This window comes from Meles meles, chromosome 7, assembly GCF_922984935.1.
Source record: "Meles meles chromosome 7, mMelMel3.1 paternal haplotype, whole genome shotgun sequence".
Lineage (NCBI taxonomy): Eukaryota > Metazoa > Chordata > Mammalia > Carnivora > Mustelidae > Meles > Meles meles.
In genome coordinates, this window is record NC_060072.1 from 140,151,263 (window position 1) to 140,175,611 (window position 24,349).

The following is a 24,349-nucleotide window of genomic DNA, read 5'->3' on the forward strand; positions in this document are numbered from 1 at the left end:
TCTTGTCAGGTTTGTGTTTTTCAAAGATACGGGGTGGAAGTAAGACAGAAGGGTATGTCTGTGCGGAAGGATTGGAGATTATCATAGTAGTTGGGACAGCTGATGAGGGGGACCTCAGACGCCAAATAAAGAAGTAATTATTTTCATTATGGAGGAGAAATAATTTTTTTTTAACTCCTGAAGTATATCGTATGCTGGTTTGTTCTGTGGACAAATTACCTCAGTTTGTAAAAGCCTTCTTGAATGTTCTCATCATATACCCAGATGGATTTCATCTGAAAACTTAGAACTTACGGTTTGTTTCTGCTTCAGTACTTATTTCTCTGAAATTAGATCCAACATTGATTCTTAAGGGATAAACTTTATCATCTCCCCTAAGTTAATGCTATGTTAACAAATTTGCTTTTTAAAAATATCTATGCTATTGAAATGGCAGATGCGTCAATATTTCAAAGTTGTAGTTACAGATACGTAATTTAGCCTTTTAAGTTTATTTGATTTTGCTAGTTTGTCCTTTTAGGCAATACCAATTTATTGTTTTATTTCTTTCTTGTCTTAGTTTTATAATAATTAACTTTTGGTTCTTTAAATAACAGATCATCTCAATTTGATCTCCACAGATTCGGACCAGGATGTAGCACTCAAACTTGCCCAGGAGCGAGCTGAAATAGTTGCTAAATATGACAGAGTAAGTATTCATATTTACTCTGTGAGTAAGTATTTAGTAGGAAGAGACATATAAATAGAAGTGGATTTGTGCTTGGAGAGCTTCAGTTCAGAGCAGGGTGTTTACTGCATGTGGCAGTGGAAGTCATCTTTCTTCTCTCGCTTCATCTCCACATTTCTCTCCCACTTGCCCTGCGCTGTGGCCGCTCTGGACTCTGGGGTTCTTGCAACACACCAGGCTTGCTCCTGCCTCTGGGCCTTTGCACTGGCTGTTTCTTCTGCCTAGAACACTTTATCCTGGATATCCTCATGGCTCATTGCCTCACCTTTTTCAGATCTTTACCCAGATGCTGCCATCTTAGTGAGATCTTCTCTGACCGCACTGTATAATAACTCCTCAGCTCTCTGGATCTCTGTTCTCTGCTTTATTTCTCACTATAGCACTTACTGTATCAGCATACTTCACATTATACTTATTTTGTTTGTTGTCTGCTCTCACTACTAGAATGTACACTCTGAGGGTAAGGATTTCTTTTGTTTGACTTCCTCTTATACCCTGAATCTCTGGAATAGTTCCTAACACATGCTAGGTATTCAGTGAATATTTGACCATGGCACCATATAGAATTAAATACCCATTTTATTTATAATTTATGTATGCTCTTAAAATTTTAACACACATCTGAAAATTTGAACTTATATACTCTCCATGAGCATTTATCTCTAAGTAAGTTATGGAATCTGCTTTTTGGTGCCCTAGAATATCACAGTTGTTGACAATTTACATGTCTTCTTATTATTACTTTACCCCTTGAGGTCTATAATGGGTTGGAGGCAGTGATTTATAAATGTCATGTTTTATATTTATCTCAGTTGCATGTAATTTCATATCTGTTATTTTTGATTATTTGAGAGAGTAACAGGAACATGAAATTATAGAAAGCCATCTGGACTGTGCCCTGCTCCCAGAGAGGCATACAGGCAGGCACTGCTCTACTTAATAGTTACGTTCCTAGAGTTTGTTTTTGAATGTTTGGAGCATGATGCTTGGAGCATCAGACACAATTTCCCATTATTGTGAATGGGTTTTAGTGGAGTCTGTGAAAAAACCTAATTCATTTATTTAACTGCTTAACTAATTTAAAACCAATAGGACTATCATTCATTCATGTTTGCATGCACTTTTTTTTTTCCCCATGCAGTTAAATCACACTTAGGAACTAGGCTAGCCATTGTGCAGTCATTAATAAAATATATGCACATGGAGGGGTCCACAAGACAGTTCGGTATTGAGTCTGAAATTTTATGGACCAGTGTAGACATTTGATATTCCTTCTCTAATCCATGCTAATTAATGGCTTCAAAAGTAGAACGAGGGGCGCCTGGGTGGTTCAGTGGTTTAAGCCTCTGCCTTCGGCTCAGGTCATGATCTCAGGGTCCTGGGATCGAGCCCCGCATCGGGCTCTCGGTTCAGTGAGGAGCCTGTTTCTCCCTCTCTCTCTGCCTGCCTCTCTGACTACTTGTGACTTCTCTCTCTCTGTCAAATAAATAAAATATTAAAAAAAAAAAAAAAGTAGAACGAGAAGAGCAGTGGGTTGAGGGCAGAGCTGTGGGCACACGGACGGTTAAGGGGGACCCATGAAGACCCATGAAATGAAGAGTTGGATGGTATGAGGAGAGCCAAGAGAGGCTGGTGTGCTGAAGTTTGAGGAATGGGGGTGAGCAACACGGACAAACGCACTGAACAGAACCTACTAGATAGGAACTGAACAGCATCCACTGGCTTGAACAATGGCAGATAATCTTTGACGCTGGCAAGAGTAATGTCGAGGCTGATGTGGCTGTGAAGTGAAGAAGTAGAGAGACAAGGTGGCTAGCTTACTCTTCTGGGAAGTTTGGATGAGAAGTAAGAAATAGTTTTTTTCTACAACACGTGTTTTAGTCAGAGTGGCTTTCTTACCCTTCATTGCTCTGTTTTTCCCAGTTGACTTCTCACACAAACCCAAATCCGATCAGGGCTTAGCTGCATGTCAGCTGTTGCTGGCATACAGGATCTTCTGAAGCTTGTCACTGGGAAATAATGATTAAATTGCCAAAAGTAGTTTTTTTTTAAGTTAATTTAGGCTGATAGTGCCTTATTTCTAGCTCTTATTAATTCATTAAAAAACTCCTTTTTTGTGGACTTTTTCTTTTAAGTAATTGTTCAGTTTTATAAATTCCCAATAATACCCTTCTTTGTCCCCAATTACAGGGACGAGAAGGTGCAGAGATTGAACCTTGGGAGGATGCTGATTACCTTGTTTACAAAGTCACGGATAGATTTGGCTTTTTACAGTAAGTTGCATCGATTGAAAGCTAACTTTTTTATTATAATGTTTCTATGGTGACCTGTTATATTGATTTTCTTCATTTTTAATCGCACAGCTATGAATAAGGTTTCAGGAGTAGTCCTGCAATGTGCTTTTGTTATTAAATTCCTGGCATTTTTAACCTCTGTGATTAACATTGAATTAGATTGTTAAGAATACAGTCTTTAATACTTGTTGTATTTTAGTAAGAACATAAAGTGTAATAAGTGAGTTGTATTAATAATTTAGCAGAATTAAATGGAAATGAATAATAATTTGCATTTCAAAAATAATTACAAGACATTTCATTTTATGTAAATGCATTTTAAAAATAATTAGCAGTTAGAACTTCAGTGTTATGCAGCCTAAAAATTAGCAATGAAAGGAAATGCTGTTGATCTTTCCCATAGTTATAAATGTCTTTGTGCTATTGCTTCCCATAATTAATTCCATTTATCCTGAGTATGTTATATAAAGACTTGAGAAAGGTCTGGACTCCTGTAAAGGGACTAACATGATTTTGACTCTTGAGAACATCCCGCTAATGATGTGAATTCTGCGTGTTCTGGTTCCGGTGGTGTTTGGGCAGATCCCTACAGTCTAGATCTAGACTTCAACTCTATAGTTTGCTTGCTTCCGTCCAATTTAATGAGTAATTTCTCATTCAAATTTATTCTTTTCCAGTCTCATTAATTATAAATAGGAGAAAGCTAGAGGTTTTTTAAAAATGTTAGGATATATGATTACATTTTGAAGGAAAAAATAAAATTTTTTTGATAGTTCATAGCGGTAACTTGTAGTACTCAGACTTTGTTTTCTCCTTCTGTTGAGTTTTCTTGCATTTGGAAAGTATTTTTCGGTATCTTGTTTTTCTTTGGACAGAGCAAGTGAACAAAGTGAAGAGAAGCAGTTCTGGGAGTTAGAGAATGTGTGCCCTTCTAGTGCCTTTGCTTGTTGCAGTTAACCCTTCCCGCCCCCTTTATAGAATGGAATCACCACTGCTCTGCATACTTTAGAATATGGTGGGATCTTTGAAGAAATAAAATGATAGAATGCCATATAAATAATGCCATATAAAGGTCTGGACAAATATAAGCTGTTATTATTATACTTACTGACATAACTGGAGTGTTCCCTTGAGTAGTTACAATTAGAAGACTTTGAACATAACAGACTAGCAGAGCAGTATTTAACTATGATGAAACACTATTCTTAAATTAAACCCCTACTTCCACTTTTTTTTCTTTAATAAATCAAGCTTGACCACAAATGTGGCAGGAAATGGTTACATATTTGTGTGGGTTAGTGTGCAGATCTGAGGTATGTGATGGAATTTTAAAGGACAGCTTGAGCTTTTAGCCCTGTCAGGATCAGTGGGTCCCAAACTTGCCTGCACACTAGAGTAATCTGAGAAATTTTTCTTAAAAACAAATTTCTGGGCTCTGTCCCGATTTCGATTCAGAGGATGCACTATAACTTACCTGATTTTGACCTTCTCAAGTGACTGTATATTGGGAGTGAACCACCAAAAGAGATGTTTATATCATAAAATGGTCTAATATAATACAAACTACATGTGAAAAACCTGTGTATTCCAAAAGGATCTAGTAATTACCTAAAAATCTCTTTTTCTCATTGCTCAAAACATGTTTAGTCAGTCCATTATTTATCTTAATAATATTAGGTAGTATTTATTGAGCACTTACTGTGTGCCAGGCACCGTTCTAAGCCCTTTGCACATGTAGCTCATTTATTTCTCTCAGAAACTCTATGGGATAGGTGCTCTTTCTTTTTTTCAGATGAAACTGAGGCAGGAAGAGGTCAACCACCTGGCCCAAGTTGTGTTGACTGTGTTATATGTGGGATGTAGACCTTGGCAGTCTTACAGCAGGGCCTGTGTTCTGAACTTCTGCAGTATACTGCCTGTTACTGCTGTCCTGTATTTTAAATAAGAGAAACACAAAAGTGCTTTGACACGCCTAGAAAGAAATCTGAAGGCAGTCACTTATATGAAGGTAAAGTCAGATAGCTAAGCTCACCACTTCTTTGAAAATGAAACCAGTTGGTACCAGTTCTCATACGATCACACTAATTTTTAAATTTATACCATGGTGCAGTCCTGCAGCATCCAGCACACATGAAAATAATGAAGCAGAGAAATGGGTTTTAATATAATGTTAGGCTTTGTTAAATTTCACCAAACTAATTGATTTTTGTTACAATGCCTAATATAATTAAAACACTTTCCTCGAGAGGTTGCTGCTGGTGCCTTCCATTGCTTGTCACTGTAGCCTGAAGTTTTTTTGCACTGTTGAATAAACAAATAAACTTGGCCTAGGCATTAGATACCGCTTTCTCTCACACCTTGATCAAAGAGCATTTCTTTCTGCTCTTTTAGTTGTGCGCAGTTTTACATTGGTTCTGCAGTAATTGGGTCTAAGTGCCAATGTCAATACCATACAGTGGCCGAAAGTACCTTTGTGATCTTCTGCGAAGGCTGCTGACTTCATATCTGATTATAGTTTTAGTAACTTAAATCGCTTGTTATGATACGTGACAGTACTAACAACTGCAGTATAGGCCTAACTTGGCTTTTTAAGAGATTTCACAATAAATATAAAAATTGTTGCCAAACCAGCTTGGCTTGATGCTACAACAGGAAGGTCTTTGTTTAGGATTCAGAAATGGGGAGTTATCCCTGGTCTGGATGCCTGTGACAGAGTTACATCTGGAGAATGGAGAAACCAAGCACATTTAAGAGTTAGAGAAATTTCGAAATTTGAACTTTCAGCATTGTTAAAAATAGTCACTGCTAGTCTGTTCAGCTTGGAATGCTTGGAATTTGGATAATGATAGAGCTTTTAGGTCAGAAGTTATTAATAGAATTAGAAGGCAATTGTATCAAAAATGAAGATAAAATTAATATCAAGCTTCAGATTTTCAACTAATCAAAACACGTATATTTACAAAAATTAGCAGATTGTAGTTTACTATGGCTACATAAATATTTGAAAGCCAAAATAAAGGTGTTTTTGTTTTTGAAGAACCTCTGTTTTGATGACAAGAGCTTGCGAATTCTTTCTACTTGTCTAATCCTTGTGATTAGAGTAAATCTTAACTTAGACATACGTAACTGCAGAAACAAAATTTAGTCAACATATTCAGTTTATTGGATTTAACAAATTAAGTTTTAGTTTCCCACTGAAAGTTTGTCTTACAGAAATATGCCACCTGAGGTATTGAAAAATAACAGGCACATGTACTCTAGTTAATAATTCTTTTAAGTTTAAAGCAGATGAAAACAGATTGAGTTAAGGCCCCTCTCTTTCCAGGGATGACCATGTTGTTGTTTTTACTTAATGTGTTTCTATGAGGCATGGCTTCCTTCTGTCAGCTTGGCATTTTCTTTTAGCAACTTCTATGGACCTCTTTCCTTCAGAGAACAAACCTTTGTTTTTTAAAGTGGGGTTAGGCAAACATTTTCTTTAAAGAGTTGGATGCGAAATAATTTTGGCTTTGTGGACCTTGTGATTTTTGTGATTCAGACTTAATGATTCAAACTTAATGATTCAACTCTACTGTTGTAGCATGTAAACAACCACAGACAATCCATGAATGAGCACGGCAGTGTTCATCGAAACTTGATTTCCAATTTGCAGGCCATGGACCAGATTTGACCCATGGGACTGTTGTTTGCTGACCTAAAGGAATACTCCGCACTCATCCAGACTTCGGTTTTTCCTTTGTCTGCTTGGAGAATACTTAAGTGGCAAGGGGAAGGTGCATATGTGCGTGCCGGTGTGTGTTCACCCTTTTTTTTTCATATGTTCACTCAGCAGCATTTAGTGCCCTCCTGCAGCCTGCCAGCCACTGTGTTTGAGGTTGGTGCCGTGCTTTACATGCGTATTTTAGACATCGTGTGTAGCTTTTGGGAAGGCAGCAGTCCTCTGCTTTCTCCTTAAGGCTGTGAAGATTAATGCACGCCATCACAGAAGTTTGAGGAGGAAAAGTTCTGTGGCATTCAGTGTTGTGCACACAGCAGATTTTGTATAAAAGGTTTTAGGTATGGAGCAATAATGCAAGAGAATCCATATGGGAAATGTTGACCACCTTGTTGCTCTTTCGTCCGTCTAAGCAGTCTCTCAAGACTGTTTTCACAATTCAGCATCCATCGATTGTGAAGGGAATGGACCTCATCAGGAAGAAGGCCACATAAGACACACCCACAGCTAACATCATACCCAATGGTAAGAAGCTGAAGCTTTTCCTCCAAAATCAGGAACAGGACAAAGATGCCCACTCTTCCCACTTTTATTCACATAGTGCTGGAAGTTCTAGCCAGAACAGTTAGGCAAGAAAAAGAAATAAAAATCCAGATTGAAACAGGAGAAGTAAAACTGTCTCTATTTGCAAATGAAATGATTTTATATATAGAAAACCGTAAAGACTCCACCAGAAAATTGTTAGAACTGATAAATGAATTCAGTAAGGTTGTGGCATACAAAATCAATATATAAAAATCAGTTACATTTGTATACATCATAAAAACTATCAAAAAGAAATGAAGAAAATAATTCCGTTTATAACTGCATCAAAGAGAATAAAACAACTAGGAATCAATTTAACCAAGGAGAAAAAGGCATACTATAAAAACTATAAGACATTGATGAAAGAAATGTAAGATGATACAATAAATGGAAAGAAGTTCCATACTCATGGATTGGAAGAATTGTTTTGTTAAAATGTCCATACTGCCCAGTGCTGTATTACGGATTGAGTGTAGTACCTACAAAGTGCCAATGACCTGTTTCACAGAAATACAATGCGTACAGTCTTAAAATTATATGGAACCACACAAGACCAAAATAGCTAAAGCAGTCCTGAGAAAAAAGAACAAAGCTGGAGGCGTCATGCTTCATGATTTCAAACTCTATTACAGATCTCGAGTAGTCAAAGCATTATGGTATTGGTGTAAAAATAGAGACATAGGTTGATGGAACAGAATTGAGAGTCTAGAAATAAACCTATGCATTTATGGTCAGTTGATTTACAACAAAGCAGCCAAGAATATATAATGGAGAAGGGACAATCTCTTCATTAAGTGGTGGTGGGAAAACTGGGCAGCCACATGCAGAAGAGCGAGTGGATTAAAGGCTTAAACATAAGACCAGAAACCATAAAACTCCTAGAAGAAAACATAGGCTGTAAGCTTCTTGACATTGGTCTTGGCTCTGATTTTTTGGATCTGATACCAAGAACAGAGACAACAAAAGCAAAAAAAACAAGTGGGACTACATCAAACCAAAAAGCTTCTGTACGGCATATAAAAAGGGCAACCTACCAAATGAGAGAAAGTATTTTCAAATTAGGTATCTGATAAGGGATTAATATCTGAAATATATAAAGAACTCATGCAAATAAGTAAAAAAAGAAATCTGATTAAATAATGGGCAAAGAACCTGAATAGACCTTTTCCCGAAGACATACAAATGGCTGCCAGACACATGAAGATGTGCTTAACATCCCCTATTATCAGGGAAATCCAAATGAAAATCACAGTGAGATATCCCCTCATACCTGCTAGAATAGCTATAATCAAAAAGACAAGAAATAACAGCTTTTGGCAAGGATGTGGAGAAAAGGGAGCCCCCGTGCACTACCTGTAGGAGTGAAAATGGTGCAGTTACTATGAAAGAAGACAGTATGGAGGTTTCTTGAAAAATTAAAACTAGAACTACTTAGGGAAGCCTGGGAGGCTCAGTCAGTTAAACCTCTGCCTTCGGCTCAGGTCATGATCCCAGGGTCCTGGGAGTGAGTCTGGCACTGGGCTCTCTGCTCAGCGGGGAGCCTGCTTATCCCCCTTCTTGTGCTCTCTCACAAATAAATAAAATCTTCACATACCCCCCCCCCCCCCCAAATAGAATTACTTAAGATCCAGCAATTCTACTTCTGGGTATTTATCCAAAGGGAAATTACTATTTCAGAAAGATTTTTGTACCCCCCCCCACCCGCCGTTAATTGCTTCATTGTTTACAGTAGCCAAAACATGGAAATAACCTAAGTTGTCCGTTGATGGGTGAACGGGTAAGGAAAATGTGTGTGTACACACACACACACACACACACACACACACACACACAGGCATATTATTCAGCCTCTGAAATTTTACCGTTTTGACAACATGGATGGACCTTGAGGACATTATGCTAAGTGAAGTAAATCAGAGAAAGACAAATACTGTATGTTATCATTTATATGTGGAATCTAAAGCAACCAGACCAAAAAAATGAACTCATAGATACAGAGAACGGGTTGCTGGTTGCCAGAGATGGGATGAGGAGTGGTGGTGGTGCTGGGAGGTAGGCAAAATGGGATAAAGTGGTCAAAAGGTACAAGTTTCCAGTAATAAGGTAAATAAGTCCTGGAAACAGAGGGTACAGCGTGGCGGCTATAGTTAATAATACTGTGTTGTATATTTCACATTTGATAAGGGAGTAGATCTTAAAAGTTTTCATCACAAGGGAAAAACCAAAACATGTGTAGCTGTGTGTGGTAATAGATGCTAACTAAACTTAAAATAATAATCATTTTGTGATATATATATATATACAAATCATTATGTTGTACATCTAAAACTCACACAGTGTTATATGTCAGTTACATCTCAATCAAAAATTTAAAAAATAAATTTTAGGGGGCGCCTGGGTGGCTCAGTGGGTTAAAGCCTCTGCCTTCGGCTCAGGTCATGATCCCAGGGTCCTGGGATCGAGCCCCACGGCTGGCTCTCTGCTCCGCAGGGAGCCTGCTTCCTCCTTTCTCTCTGCCTGCCTCTCTGCCTACTTGTGATTTCTCTCTGTCAAATAAATAAAATATTTAAAAAAAAAATTTTAAAAATGCACATGAAAAAAGGCTTGGTTAGTAGGAGTTCAATAACTGTCTGGGGGTATGATGGTGTTCCTGAACAGGCAAGCAGGTCCTGGGGTGGGGGTTGTGACAGGGCAAAAGGAAATCACGTAATGTATCAAGGTGGAGGGAAATCCAACACCCGGTCTTTCTACTTCTGGATGTCGCCTCCGGCTGACTTCAGTTGTGCGTTTGGTCCTGCATCTCTCTCTCCCAGGGCTTTCAGGAGTATGGCTTGATGTTAAGGTGGGGCGGGATGCTGAGAGCAGTGCTGTCTCGTGTTGAATTTCACAGGTGAAATTCACTTCTGTAGGACATGAGCACCACAGGCCACGTGGCTGGAGCAGATAGATGATCAGCCCCACTCCACAGACGAGTGCAGAAGTTGGTTCTGATTCAGTGTTGGGAATAGGCACAGTGAGGTCTGTTAGTCTCGTCGAGTCAGTAGGAGGACGCCAAAGAACTGTACCCAGCGCCTTCAAAGAGCTAGTCGTGCGGTAAGCCGCCGGGGTTGGTGCTTCATTTGCAGTTGGGAAAGTTCAAACAGTTATCAGGAGCTGCTCAATTCAGCTGCACAAAAAGCTGCTCTTGCCCAGGGCAGCCTGCTCACCCCAGAAATACCGGTCTCAGTGTGCGCAAAGGGTGTCAGATGTTCCTAGTCATTCATGATGTCCCTGCTGACCCTGTTCACCTAAGAAACAAATTCCAGCGGTGCCAATAAGCCCTTTTTCTGCCAGTAAGTAAAGAAGGGATAGATGTACTTTTCAATTAGAAGTTACATCCTGTACCATTCATACATCGTTGGCTCTAGTAATCAGGAGTACAGATTGATTAGCAGGGAAATGTAGACTATGAGTATAATGAAAATTAAAAACAACAACAACAACAAAAAACCCAGGTGTCACCTTCAGTAAGGTGAGAGTGGATGTTTTACATTAAAAAAAAAAAAAAAACTTTTATATTAAATCCTCAAATTTTTTTTTTCTTTTTGAGAATTAGTTTCTTAGCCTTTTCTCCATATACTGCTCCACAAACCAAAGATCTTGTTCATCTTCGTTTGAACCCACAGGGCTAGAGAGATAGGATTGAGCATCTCTGTATTAGGCTAAATGACTGTAACTAAGTGAAATGTTAGCTTCTTATCTCTGAAGTGAAGAGTTTGGACTATCTCTCTAAGATCTCGGCTGTTTGGAGTTTCTGTCAGTTCCATTGCTGTAGGTTGGTTTGTGTTTCACCTGAGGACTCTTCAAAGTAGCAGAAGAGTGCCTTCGAACAAACTGGATTCTTGAATACTAATGTGCGTGGTATTATGTGGTTTAAGAGAAACTAAGATGAGAATCTGTATCATTACCCAACCATCAGTATTACTGAGGTCACAGTTCAACGCTCAGAACTTTGTTACAGATAGTGCATTGTTTTTCTGTTAATACAAGAGGCTCGGCATGTTTCAGGTTAGAGCTGATACCACAGTATTACTGTATCAGGAAGTGAATTTGATCTTTTGTTGCATATTTAAAAATCTCATCCGCATTGGAGTTTTGACAAATGAAGCTTTCCTGATGTATAGAATTAGATTTTCCTTTTTCATTTATTAATCTGTTGGAGGCTGTTTTATTTTCTTACACCACTTAAAAATATTTACTTATTTATTTATTTATTATTTATTTATTTATTTAAAGATTTTTAATTTATTTATTTGAGACACAGAGAGAGCAAGAGAGAGCAGGATTGGGGAAGAGAGGGAGAAGCAGACTCTCCCCCTTGAGCAGAGAGCCCAGGACCCTGGGATCATGACCCGAGCCAGAGGCAGACACTTAACTGACTGAGCCACGCAGGTGTCCCAATCCTTTTTTCATTTTGTGAAAAGAAATCATTTGCTATAGGCCATAGTTTGAGCCACAGAGTGGAGGTGATGTTGTCAAGTAGAGGCTGGCAAACTCTGACCACATCACAGCTCACCACAGTTTTTAAAATGTTTTGTTTTTAAACATTTAAAAACATCACAGTTTTTAAAAATGTTTTGTGAGAATAAAACTGCACTTAGTATACTATTACCTGTCTGTGCAATACAATGTTACAGTCAAATAGTTAATGACAAAGACTATACGGTGTGCAAAGCCCAGTGTATTCACTGTTTAAATATTTACCTTCCCAGAAGAAGGCTGCTGACTCCTGGTCTGTAGGAGTGCTGTCCAGTAGGACTTTTCCTGCAGTGGTGCGAATATTCTTTCTATATACACAGTGTTCAAAACGATAGCCTCGGGGCGCCTGGGTGGCTCAGTGGATTAAGCCGCTGCCTTCGGCTCAGGTCATGATCTCAGGGTCCTGGGATCGAGCCGAGCCCCACATCGGGCTCTCTGCTCCGCAGGGAGCCTGCTTCCTCCTCTCTCTCTGCCTGCCTCTCTGCCTACTAGTGATCTCTCTGTCAAATAAATAAATAAAAAATCTAAACAAAAACAAAAACAAAACGATAGCCTCTGTCTTCCTGTCTTGCACTTGAACTGTGGCTAGGGTGAGACTGAAAAACTGAATTGTTATTTTTATTTAATGTGAACTTAACATTTAAGATTAAATAGCCACATGTGGCTAGAGAAGTCTGTCTTGGACAGTGTATATCTAGAGACTGGAGGATAGGGGACCTTGTGGGCTCAGGGTCACTAATTGTTTTATATTGAATTTGGTAGCATGGAAGCTTATGTACTGTGATCCATTCTTGGGATGATGGTCATGGATATCATCTGTATCTATTCGTATATAATATTTAAAGAGTTCGCTATGGTTTTAACTGTTTCACATCTACTGTTCTTCCTTTGCAGTGAGGAGGAGCTCCCGTATCATAACGCAGCTGTGGAACGCGTGAGTCCAGCTCTGCATGTTTTTATCATCTCTGGTGAATTATGTTATCAGCGGATTAAAATCTCCACCTTTGTGACTTTGAGTGCCATGTTATGTAAATGGTGCAGCCATTTAAATCTGACCCAGAGTGTATCACTAAGAAAGTAATTAATAGTGAAGCAATTTTAGGAGATTTTTTGGAATTTCTGATAGATACTTGAAAGAAAGCAAGGTAGCAGTTCTCAGAGACTTGTATGCTAGACAGTCTCAGTCTAGGAGTGCTTCGAATGTAGAGCCTTTGAAGAGTGCAGGTGCTGGGGACCCTCCCGTCTGTTAGGTCACACTCTCTGGGCAGGAGCCCAGGTCGGTCATTGGCGGAGAGCTTCGCAAGTGATTCTCATGTGCTCTGTAGCTAGTAAAGCGGGATTCTAGACCAGCAGCTTTTTGTAATAGAGTATTCCATGAGGTTGTAACCAAATTTCCTATAAACAACAACAGAAGTTTGCTTTAGTCAGATAAAGTCCATTAGCTTTTAGGGACTTTAAAAAATCTTATGGATAGTAAACTTGTCACTTTTTATTTATTTTTTTTAAACTCAGTGTTCCCCCTGTGTTCATTATACTTGGCGAGGGAGCTTGTCACATAGCTGTGTGTGCATGAGAACTAGGGACTGAGTATTTTAAGGTTGGTCAGAATCTCCTTCCCTTTCTCTCTCTCTCTTTTTTTTTTTTTTTTTTTTTCTGTACTAAAAAATGAATTGCAGAATGAAAGGCAGGCTACTGATTGGGAGTATCTTCGGTTTGTTTATATTTGATCGGGGAAAGAGGCTGAGTCTCAGATAATGGAGGTAAAGAATTAGAATGAGAATTTGAAAAACACTTTAGAAAAATCTTTCTGAAGTCAAAAATTTCTGAAAATAAGAAAATGAAGCCTACCTTTAAGAGGCAGACAGAATTGTCCTTTGAAATATATAAAGATCCTTACAGGTACTTCCTGCGGTTGAATTCTCTTGTGTCTGCCTCGTTTTCTCCCCGTATCATAACCTTGAAGTTTTGGCAGAAGAGTTCCTTACAATAGGTACATTGAGTAGCAGCTGTGTCTCAAGCAGTGGACCAGGTGCTGCCTAGAATACTGGGGTCAAATAAAAGGTAGTTTCTGCCGAGGAGCCACTCACTGTCGTCCAATGACTAGAGGAAGGTCAAGTGAGACACTAGGCGGGAGATTCTTGGTGGCCAGTATCAGTCCGGTTTGAAATGGGAATCTGAGGCTCTGTCCCCACTCTAACCATTTTCTCTCCTGACTTCACTTATCCTTGAACCTCACTGATGCAACCACTGTTATATTATCTCTCACCAACCAAGCTCATGTCTTCATTCCCTCTCTTCCCAGCTGAAATTCTGCTGTAGGTCCGTGTAATCACTCCCACGAACCTTTACTCCCTCACCTCTATTGCTTCCTCTGGACTAAAGTCCAGCCCTGATTCTGGCCAACTTTCACATTAGGAAAGCTTGCTGTTCCTAGTCAGGTTTTGCTCCATTTCAACTATTGGAACATTCTCTTTCCTCCTCAAACTTCCAGTAATTCCTTTGTCCTCTAAGCCCATCTTCTTCTTATTTCTTATAAGAAAATAGAAGCAATCAGAGAACTTCCACAGACTTCCACAGCCACACCTACCCACATGTCTTCATCTGTGCTTAGAGGCTCGCATCACTGTGAGTGATTGGACTTGTTCACAGACATCACTTGAGCTGTTCTTCTCCCCCTCTTCCGAATTCTTTCTCTTTCTGCTTGATGTTCCCATCAGAATAAAATTTCTTATTTCTCCTGTAAACAACACCCCGATACCCGTCTTCTTTTGTCCCATTTCCTCCTCAGAACTACCCAGATTCTCTGTTGGTCTTACAGCAAAACTCCTTGAAAGAGGTGTCTATACCCTTGCTATGCCATTTCTTTCCTGCATTTCCTTCTTGCATCCATTCCTATCAGATTTTTAACTCCCACCCTTTCCCCCACCCCCTTCTGGCCTGTATTAGGGTCTCGAATTAAACCAATATACTATGTCATCAAGTAGGCAGTTTTCAGTCTTCCTCTTGACCTACCAACCTTTGACGTGGTTGGCTACGGTCTCATTCTTAACACATTCTTTCTTCCCAGCCTTCAGACCCTCGGGCTCTCTGCTTGTTCTCAGTTTCCTCTGCTTGTTCCTTCTCATCTCCTAGATCTCTGTACTTTGAGGTACCCCAGGGCCCAGGCCCTGGAACTTCTCTTTTCTGTCTGTATTTTTTCCTTTTGGTCTCATCTCGTCTTTTGGCTTTAAATGCCAACCATATCCGTGGCTCCCTGAATCCCATACTTGTATATCCTTGCATATACATTTAAATGTCTACACTTAAATGTCTGACTTAATCTGTGCACTTAGATGTCTAACAAATGTCCAAACAGGAGTCTGGTATTTTCTTTAAATCCATTTTGTTAACACACTTCCCTGTGTCAATAAATGGGAGCCCCACTTTTCTGCTTGTTCAGTCTAAAACTTCTAAGTTCCCTTTGACTTTCTCTCTTTCATAGTCTGCATTTCATCAACGCTGTGAGCTCTTCCTTCAAAATGTATTCAGAACGTGATGACGTATTCAGAACGTGGTGACGTATTCAGAACGCGATGACGTATTCAGGACGTGATGACTTACCGTCACCACTTCTGCCACCTTGTTCACTGGAGTTTTCTCTTCTGGAGTTTTCTCTCTTCCTACTTCTGCTATTGTCCCCCTTTCTCCACCACAATCTTCCTGTTCACCAACAGAGACAGAATGAGCCTGTAAAATACGTAAGATCATGACACTCCGATTGGAACATTGTGTTGCCTCTCCGTCATGTCCACAGTAAAACGGGAAGGCCCTAGAGTGGCCTTCAAAGCTCTTTATGGCGTGGTCTTTGTTAAGGCTCTCATTTCCTCCTCACTGCCTTCTCTTCCTTACTCACTGGCCTCCGTAGTGGTTCCAGAGCATGCCTGCCATATTGTTTCTTTGGCTGCTTCCTCTTTTGGGGTGCTTCCTTGCCTCAGCGCCCATAGCTGTGAGATACATTCCGTTTCCTTTGCTGTTTTCTCACATGTCACCTTCAGAATAAGACCCTCCTCCGGACCATCATATCTAAAATTGGGAACTCCCTCCCCCCACATGTGCTCGTTATCCCTCTCTTTCCCCGGTTTTTCTCTTCAGCACTTAACACTATTTCACATTTTAAATCTGTTATTCATGTCTTTAGTTTGTCTGTTTGCTCACTCAGATGTCTCTTTGCGGGGGGGGGGATATCTACTCTGTTCACTGCTGTGCCCCCGGAGCACAGAGCCCTGCATGTAGTATATATGCTCAGTAAGTGAGGCCGAATGCATAATTCAGTGAACATATTGGCTGCTTTTTAACACTAAATATGGTGACCTAGACACTTTTGAATATTACAGTGGCATTTATTTGAGAAATTAGGGAGAGCAGAATTAGAAGGTATTATCTTTTAATAAAATAATATCCATATTTGGCAAAAAAAAATCTGGCAACTCAGTGTAGACTTCTCCCTTTGGCGCCTCTGCTTCTTTTTCTTTTGCATAGTTGTCTGCTGCAGAAAGTTCAGAAATCTGGGAACTGGTGGTACAGATGATTCAAGAAGGGTGTCAGTGAGGGAAAAAAGAAATAGAAGACAAAAACGAGCGAAGGATGCATGCCTGAGGGAGGTTGTCTTTACATTTTTTTTTTTAAGAGACTTGCCTGTAGAATAAAAGACCCACCCAGTGCAATTATGCTTATAATTAATTGATTGTTTGCTTTAAAGAGTATAATAGGAAGTCACTAAAAAAAAAACCTATGCATACCCTAATAATTTAACATTAAGATGTAATTTTATATGCATTTGCCAGTCTTTTACTGAGAAAGATGCAGGATTCTGAGGCTGCTCATTGAGATTCCATTTATGTCTTTTGTATAAGTTTTGTCTTAAACTCTGCTCCTATTACATGACCTGCCTTGTATACTTTTGGTCTCTTTAGAGTGGAATGAGAACTTTAGACATATGCAAAGCAGTCTAACACTGTAAACTTTTGAGCTTATCAGAATTTCCCCCAGTTTTTCTGGGTTAAGTTTAGTTCATTGTTTTTCAGTGACTGCCTAGCCCTAGTAGCCAAGCCTAAAGTTTCCAGGAGGCTAATAAAAAATTCTGCATGTATTACTTCATTGAATAACATCAGGGGAAATAGTACCTTGCTGAATCCTACACGTGTTTATTAATCTTTACAAAGCATAACTGCCATTTGGGAAGATTTGTACACTAGCGCCTGGTCAAGTCGTCATGGTTTTAGTTCCAGCTTCATTATGCATTATTTTGCTTAAGGCTGTTCTCCGCTTAAAATAGGGGTAGTAATGGGCAGCCCCTCATAAGAGGATTCGTGTTGATGTTTGCCGAGTGCTTTGGAGTCCCCCAAACAGGCATTTAAACAAATAAACAATTACACTTATTACATTTACTCAGCAGAGAACAATATTAATAATGGATAATATCGTTTGAGCTTATTGATGTTTTTAATAAAGAGGAAAGGATATGTAAGGCTATGAATTTTCATGAATTCAGCTATTCCTCTATGTAATGCAGTATTTTGCATAGCTTATGGAATATTGGAGCCTATTCATATCTTTAAAAACCGTATCTTACTTTCATGTGGTGTGAAATCTTACTCAAAATACAGGACCAGTAGACGTTTCAGTGTCGTTATTCTGTCAAAACAGGACGCTCCTTCCAGTACTTCTTGTCCTCTCCTGACCTCTGCTGGTGAGGTCTAGGTGTCTGTGACTCCGGTCCTCAGTCACTCGTCCTAATACTCAAACAGAGAGACAGGAAAGGATCTGAAGACTTGAACTTTTTAGTAACGTTCCAAGATTTCTTATTCTAGAAGAGAAGGCCATTTAATATCCATCCATGTGTGGTGCGTATGTGTACATGTGTATGTGTGTAGCTGTTACTCTCAGGGTTGTTGATCCTGTCAACAGTAGGAAAGCCTGTGACTATGCACGTTAGTACCATGTGGATTGAGCAGTTTCCACACACTTACTGTTTAGTGGGTCCTGCCTAGGATGAAAAATATAGTCCAAAATCATTGGAGATTGAGAAGCAGCAAAGGAGACATTGGTCGCAGCCAGTTTTCATCCTTTATACCTTTCTTGCCTGAGCAGGAGGGGCCAGTCCAATTCAGAGGGGCATCACTTAGGACAGTCGGGTATCTGATTGCAAACTTCAAGCGGAAGTTTAGTCCTTTTCTGAAAACAGCTCACGGGAGGAAAAGCGCACAACAATATACCGTTTCCATAGTCAGTTGAGGTGACGGAGAGGTAGCAAAGGGAATATAGAGTAGACACAAAGACCTCGGCATTATTTTCCTCTCGATATATGTTGTTTTTACATTCTTGGGAGAATAGAATTTTCCTATACTAATGTATCTTCTATCCGCTTTTAACAGTTGTAATGATGAACTCACCTTGTACCCAGATCTTAGTTTTTGAAAATCATTCCCCATTAAAAAGAATGACTGTTTCTTTTCTTTCTTCTTCTTTTTTTTTTTTAAATAAGACTTTTATTTATTTGAGCGAGAGAGAGTCTTCCAGCAGGGGGAGGGGCAGAGGGAGAGGGAGAAGTAGACTCCCTGCTGAGCAAGGACCCCAATGTGGGGCTCCGTCCCAGGACCCCGGGATCATGACCTGAGCCGAAGGCAGACACTTAACTCACTGAACTACCCAGGCACACTGAACCACTATTTCTTAAAGAAGTGGCTGATGTAGGTTTAGCGTAGAAAAAGTAAAAAGTAAAGTGAACCTGATTATTTTGTGCCAGGTAGGGCATGTCTAAAGGATCCACTTGAATTAAATGACGAAATCTCCAACCAGATAAGAGGAAGTCCTGCCAAATTGGGGACAATTTGAGCTTCTAAAAGAATAATGATGCTAGTTTTTTTTTTTTTTTAAGATTTTATTTATGTATTTGACAGAGATCACAAGTAGGCAGAGAGAGAGGGAGGAGGAAGCAGGCTCCCCGCCAAGAAGAGAGCCCGATGCAGGACTCAATCCCAGGACCCTGAGATCATGACCTGAGCCGAAGGCAGAGGCTTAACTCACCGAGCCACCCAGGCGCCCCGATGATAGTGAGTTTTAACACACTGAATGAAATAGTTCTTTTATGCCATAGTGCTATTTCAAAGGGAGAAGGGGCTAGAAGGGAAAAACTTTGAAATAGAAAAGTATCAATTAATAATATGAAGGAATCATCGAAAAAAAAACCCACATCATTTTAGCACCATCAGAATCAGAATCTATTCAGGCAGAGATTATCAGTGGATGATAAGACCATGGAATTGTTAAGGATCAGGATGTTCACAGTCCCTCAAAGTGTGTCACACAGATTATAGTTGACCGTTGACCATACAGCAGAGTGACCCCTCATGAAGTTGGAAGTCCACGTACAACTTTAGACTCCCCCAGATCTGAACTACTTAGCCTACTGTTGACCGGAAGCTTCATGGGTAACATGAACAGTCAATTAACTTAATCAATGTATTTAATATATTAATATATATTAATGTATTCTTTATGCTCTATGTGTTACTGTATTCTTACAATAAAGTAAGCTAGAGACAAGAAAATGTCTTAAGAAAATCGTCAGGAAGAGAAAAATACATTTACAGCCCCATGCTGTGTCAGCGTATATAAGCGGACCCGTGCAGTTCAGACCCGCGTTGTTCAAGGGTGAACTGTGGAAGTCGATGGTGTGCTGTCCTTCTAACCTTCTGTGGGTTTAAAGTATTTCAAAATAAAAGTTAGGAGGAGTAAGATGTCTGTCGTTGAAGTCAACGGAGTTATCTCCTATCAATTTTGTACGGACTTCTAATGTTAGTAGTTCTGCCTTTTGGCAGTACTTTGAAAAGTGTTGCCAATATGAAGGACTGATACCATTTTTACCATTATGCTACATAAGAGAGACTATTATAGTTCATTTCTGGTTATTTCTCTATCACAGTGATTGAATTGCTGTCAAAAGTATTTATGATCTTATTCCATCCATTCATCTTTCTTCTTCCTACCCCTCTACCTCTGGGATCACAGAATGCTATTAATTGTTTCACAGTGCTGTTTACTTATATAAATTATGTTTATATTTATTTGACTTTTAAATTAAAACTTCCACTATTTTAGGTGATGAAATTAAAATAGGAGTATATAATATGGTTCTTGTTCTCAAGGAGTTTATACTTGAATAATAATAATAGCGATAAGATTTGGACATTTAGGGCAACTAAAGCACAGCTGTTAGGCTTTAGAACAATAATCGTACTAATTCTTACTTTGTATACAAGACAACTAAGAAATAGAGAGATTAAGTAACTTGCCCCAAATGAAACAGATAGGAAGGGGCAGAATTAAGATTTGAATCCAGGCCAGTTGGGACCTTAGTCCATGCCATGAAATGCTGAGGAACAGTTAATTCTGCTTGGAGGATGGAGGCACCCAGACTTCTGACTGGGTCTTGAGAGGATACATTTTACCTAAATGATGGTGGGGAAGAGCACCACCGGCAGACAAATAGCAAACTTCGGTTAAAGAGGCATGACATGAGATCATGTGCTGGGAGGGACAGGTATTTCAGAGTGGCCAGGTCATACAAGTAGCAAGAAGTGAAACTGGAATGTGAATGGGACCATATTGTGAAGGGCCGTCCGTGTAGAAGTTTGAACTTCGTTTGTAGATAGTGAGTAGCCATTCAAGGGTTTTCAACCGTGACACATTCTAAAAGTTTTGGTAGATGGGATTGAAGACTTATAGGGCTACGAGTAAGGAGTTAGTGCCTTCATCTAGGAGTTAGGATGCTGAATGAGGGTAGGGGACATGTTGAAAGCAAGAGACAGGGATGGGACCAGCAGAGTGTGGTTTGGGGAGTGGGATGGAAGGGAAAGGATGATGAAAACCAAGGTTCTAGTTTGATGGCCTTAGTAGGTAGTGATGCTGTTACTTCATGTTTGGGAAAAGCAGGGTGACGGCAGCATGGTCAGGGAAGTGGTTTTGGATATGTTGAGGTGGAGTCTCTGCTGAGCTTGTACGTCAAGATTCTCACTTGCTGGGGTGCCTGGGTGACTCAGTGGGTTAAAGCCTCTGCCTTCAGCTCAGGTCGTGATCCCAGGGTCCTGGGATCGAGCCCCTCGTCGGGCTATCTGCTCGGCAGGGAGTCTGCTTCCTCCTCTCTCTCTGCCTGCCTCTCTGCCTACTTGTGATCTCTGTCTGTCAAATAAATAAATAAAATTTTAAGAAAAAAAAAAAAGATTCTCACTTGCTCTCTTATATTCTAGTTTGTCTTGATGTTACCGAGTCCACGACAAGATGGGGTTCCTTAGCCTGTTTTTCTAGAGCATTCAAGTTCCCATTTGTTACTTGTGATTTTGGTTACTTCTTACTTCAGAATAAGTTCTGGAACAGTTAGTTGTAGCTTGTTTGGTGATAAAGTATATTTTATCCACGAGCTAGAGATTCATGAGTGGGGTAGGGGGCAGACACTTGCATTCAAGTCAGGTGTGGCTGAAGTGACGGCATTATGGAATTAACATTGAAACCTGATGGAACTGCTGATACATAATTTTTAAGTCCTGCAGCTCAGAGCTTTTCCAAGATGTGTCTTTTTTTTTTTTTTTTCCTTCCCTGTAGGGGAAAGAAAAGCATACTTATTAATGGTTTTTAAAATTGTGTGTGTTTGTGTGTGTGTGTTTTGTCCTTGCATGTTAGTGTGTAGCATTTAACATTATGTATATAGTAAGAATTGGAATACAGAATATGCCTTTTAAAAAAAGAATAACTATTTCTTAAAGTGACTCATTGATAATTCATAGTCATAAAAATGAAAGATAGCAAGAGACCTGCTAGGTCTCAGCAGGGTTGTTCCTGGCAAGTGTGTGTTATTATGCTCTTGGGTTGGCTTGAATTATTTGGTGTTTTCCTGTCGGAGGAGAAAGGGATTGTGCTTTGAAGAAGTCAGGGGAGGAAGTACAGAAGAACAAAAAAATACTCAACATAGATCAATCTTAATTTTTCACAGCTTGGCCTTCTCTAAAGTCACATTTAGCAGAAACATTAATTAGATTTCAGTGCCCCACCGAGCTTTACAATTAAACATATTTCTGGAACCATCTGCAACATTTTATCACTAATAATATAATGAAGAATATGCTTAGTCTTTTGAAATATGGGAATTATAGCAATATGTTTTGCTCAGGAGTGATCATCTTTTATTATGAAAACCCATCACAATTTTTAGGAAGAGTTAAGTAATTAAAGAGTTTAAAAAATATGCCTAAAAGTAAAATTCTTTAAAAATATTTTCATTTTTGGAAAATGAGGATCTTTTCCTAAAATCAGGATTTTCTTTGTGATGTTGTGCTTCTTCTAAATCTAAAAAAACTGTTGGTGGGCAAATGTCATCTGCCTGTATGGGGCTGTGTTGAAGACCGTTGATAAGGAGCCATTGCTTTCATTGGAAACCGCAGTCACGTGACCTGCGTGGAGGCCACATGGGAACAGGAGACCTCGCTATGGTGGCTCAGAGGGCAGGTCCTGAAGCCAAACTGCCTGGCTGTGAACCGCTCTTCACACTTGAATTTACTACATAGGGGGCTCTGAAAGCCAATAAACCACCTTGTGCCTCTGTTTCCTTATTTGTAAAATAGAGATGATTATACGTACTGCATAGGGTTGTAATGAGCACACCGTTTTGAGCATAAAGTAGATCTTCAGAACTGTTTTCTGTGCTGTCTAGTCTTTCATTTTCTTGGTTTTTAATTCATGGACCTATTAAACTTACAGAGTCCTCCAGAAAAGAAAATGTGGGCATTGGGAATTAACAAAATAGCGGAATCTCAGCTCACTCATAAGAAACGATCACATTGGTCTCATTTCATGAAAATGAAATAGTTTGACACTTCCCTGTGTCTGGCACTGTTCCAGGGACTGGGGAAACCGCCCACGTGTCTGCCTTCATGGGGCACACAGGCCTTAGGGGAGAATGCAGGTTAGGTGTGCAGCAGCTGTGGGCACCCTAACTCGGAAGCCTGGTAGGAGACAGTCTGACCACCTGGTCACAGACAGGTCATCGCCAACTTCCTGGCCGAGGAGGGTGTTTTCCCCGGTCTGAAAGGATGGAGTACAAATGTGCCTTCTGAGCGTTCAGGCTTTCATAGGGACAGAAGAGCTGTATATGTCCAGACCTTTTTCTAAACTTACTAATTAAACAAGTCACTTTACTACCTTAAGAGTGAATAAGAGATTGGATACCAGGTCCAAATAATTAGGAAAAAACCATTCCTTCTCCTGGAAGCCAAAGAAGGGAGGAAGAAGCATTTTCTGTGCCACCTTCCCCGTTCCCCAGCTTTGCTCCAATTCCAATCTGGTGTGACATCCAAGACCCCTGCCTACATCTCCAGCCCCATCTCCGGATGCTTCCTTTTTTAGCCCTTTAGAACTACTGTGGGCCGCCCATGGTGCGCACTCTCTCAGAACATTTATCCATGCTTCGTGGAATATTCAGTCCTGCATTGCACGTGATAAAAATTCTAATAATCTTTCAGCAAAGCACAATTTCTCATTTAGGGCTTATCTTCTTTAACATCCCTCGCAGAATTTAACTTCTTCTTGCATTGTGACCTTGTGGTCACCTTTTCCGACTGTGTGTTGTCATACCTGCCACAGTACCATCAGTGTTCATGACAGTTGCCCTGAACTTTATTCGGGGCAGCAACTCTTACTTACCGTGGATAAATGTTTCATAACATTTTGCTAGGTAGATATCACTTGCTCCACAAAACACCCAGCTCTCCTTTAAAGAATCATCTCCGTCACTGAAAACGTTAAGATGGGAGAATTCAGGAAAATGTCAGAGAATGGAATTTTAAGTTGTTTTTTTGTTACTGCATAAAAATATTGCACAATATTTTAGAACTTCCTTTTGGTGTAATTTTGTTATTGAATATAACATTGAATATAATATTGAATATATGGAGTTTTCAGTGATTAGTTTAAAAGCATTAGAAAATTTAAACAATTCCTTTCTCTTTACCTGTCCCATTAGAGCATCTCCCATATATCTTAACTTCGGCTGTGGAATACTGTTGCTACAGCTATAATCACTTACCTATCTTTTTAAAGTTAAGATAGCGTATTTGCAATCTAAGTGCTTAACTGTTTTAGTAGGGTTTTTTTTAAGCAGCATTTTCTTTGACCTTTTTTTTTGTACTTGTAAGTATGAAGCCTCAAACAGTAACAATGAATCTCAATTTTATTTTAGCAAAAGCAACTGGAAATTGAAAGAACTACTAAGTGGTTGAAAATGCTAAAAGGATGGGAAAAATACAAGAACACTGAAAAGGTAATTAAAATAATGTTACTTCTTTCTGAAACTGCACAAATTCAGTGTGAATTGTCCCAATAAAAGTTTCTTTTAAATTATAGAAGTATTCGTGTTCATATTCCTTCTAAAACTTTCAGTAGAATTTAATTTAGTGGGATGCCTCAAATTAGGAGTCTTTA

At 39.5% G+C, this 24,349-nt stretch overlaps 1 protein-coding gene across 3 annotated transcripts in view; it reads left to right on the plus strand.

Annotated features, from left to right (window-relative positions):
* Positions 1 to 24,349, plus strand: part of USP6NL (USP6 N-terminal like) — a 178,304-nt gene that overhangs the window by 97,688 nt on the left and 56,267 nt on the right. For all 3 annotated transcript variants that reach the window (XM_046011723.1, XM_046011722.1, XM_046011724.1), the window contains 4 exons: positions 621 to 688; positions 2,918 to 3,000; positions 12,734 to 12,773; positions 24,108 to 24,188. In XM_046011723.1, coding sequence (XP_045867679.1) covers positions 621 to 688; positions 2,918 to 3,000; positions 12,734 to 12,773; positions 24,108 to 24,188 — 272 coding nt within the window. The remainder of the gene's footprint in view (positions 1 to 620; positions 689 to 2,917; positions 3,001 to 12,733; positions 12,774 to 24,107; positions 24,189 to 24,349) is intronic.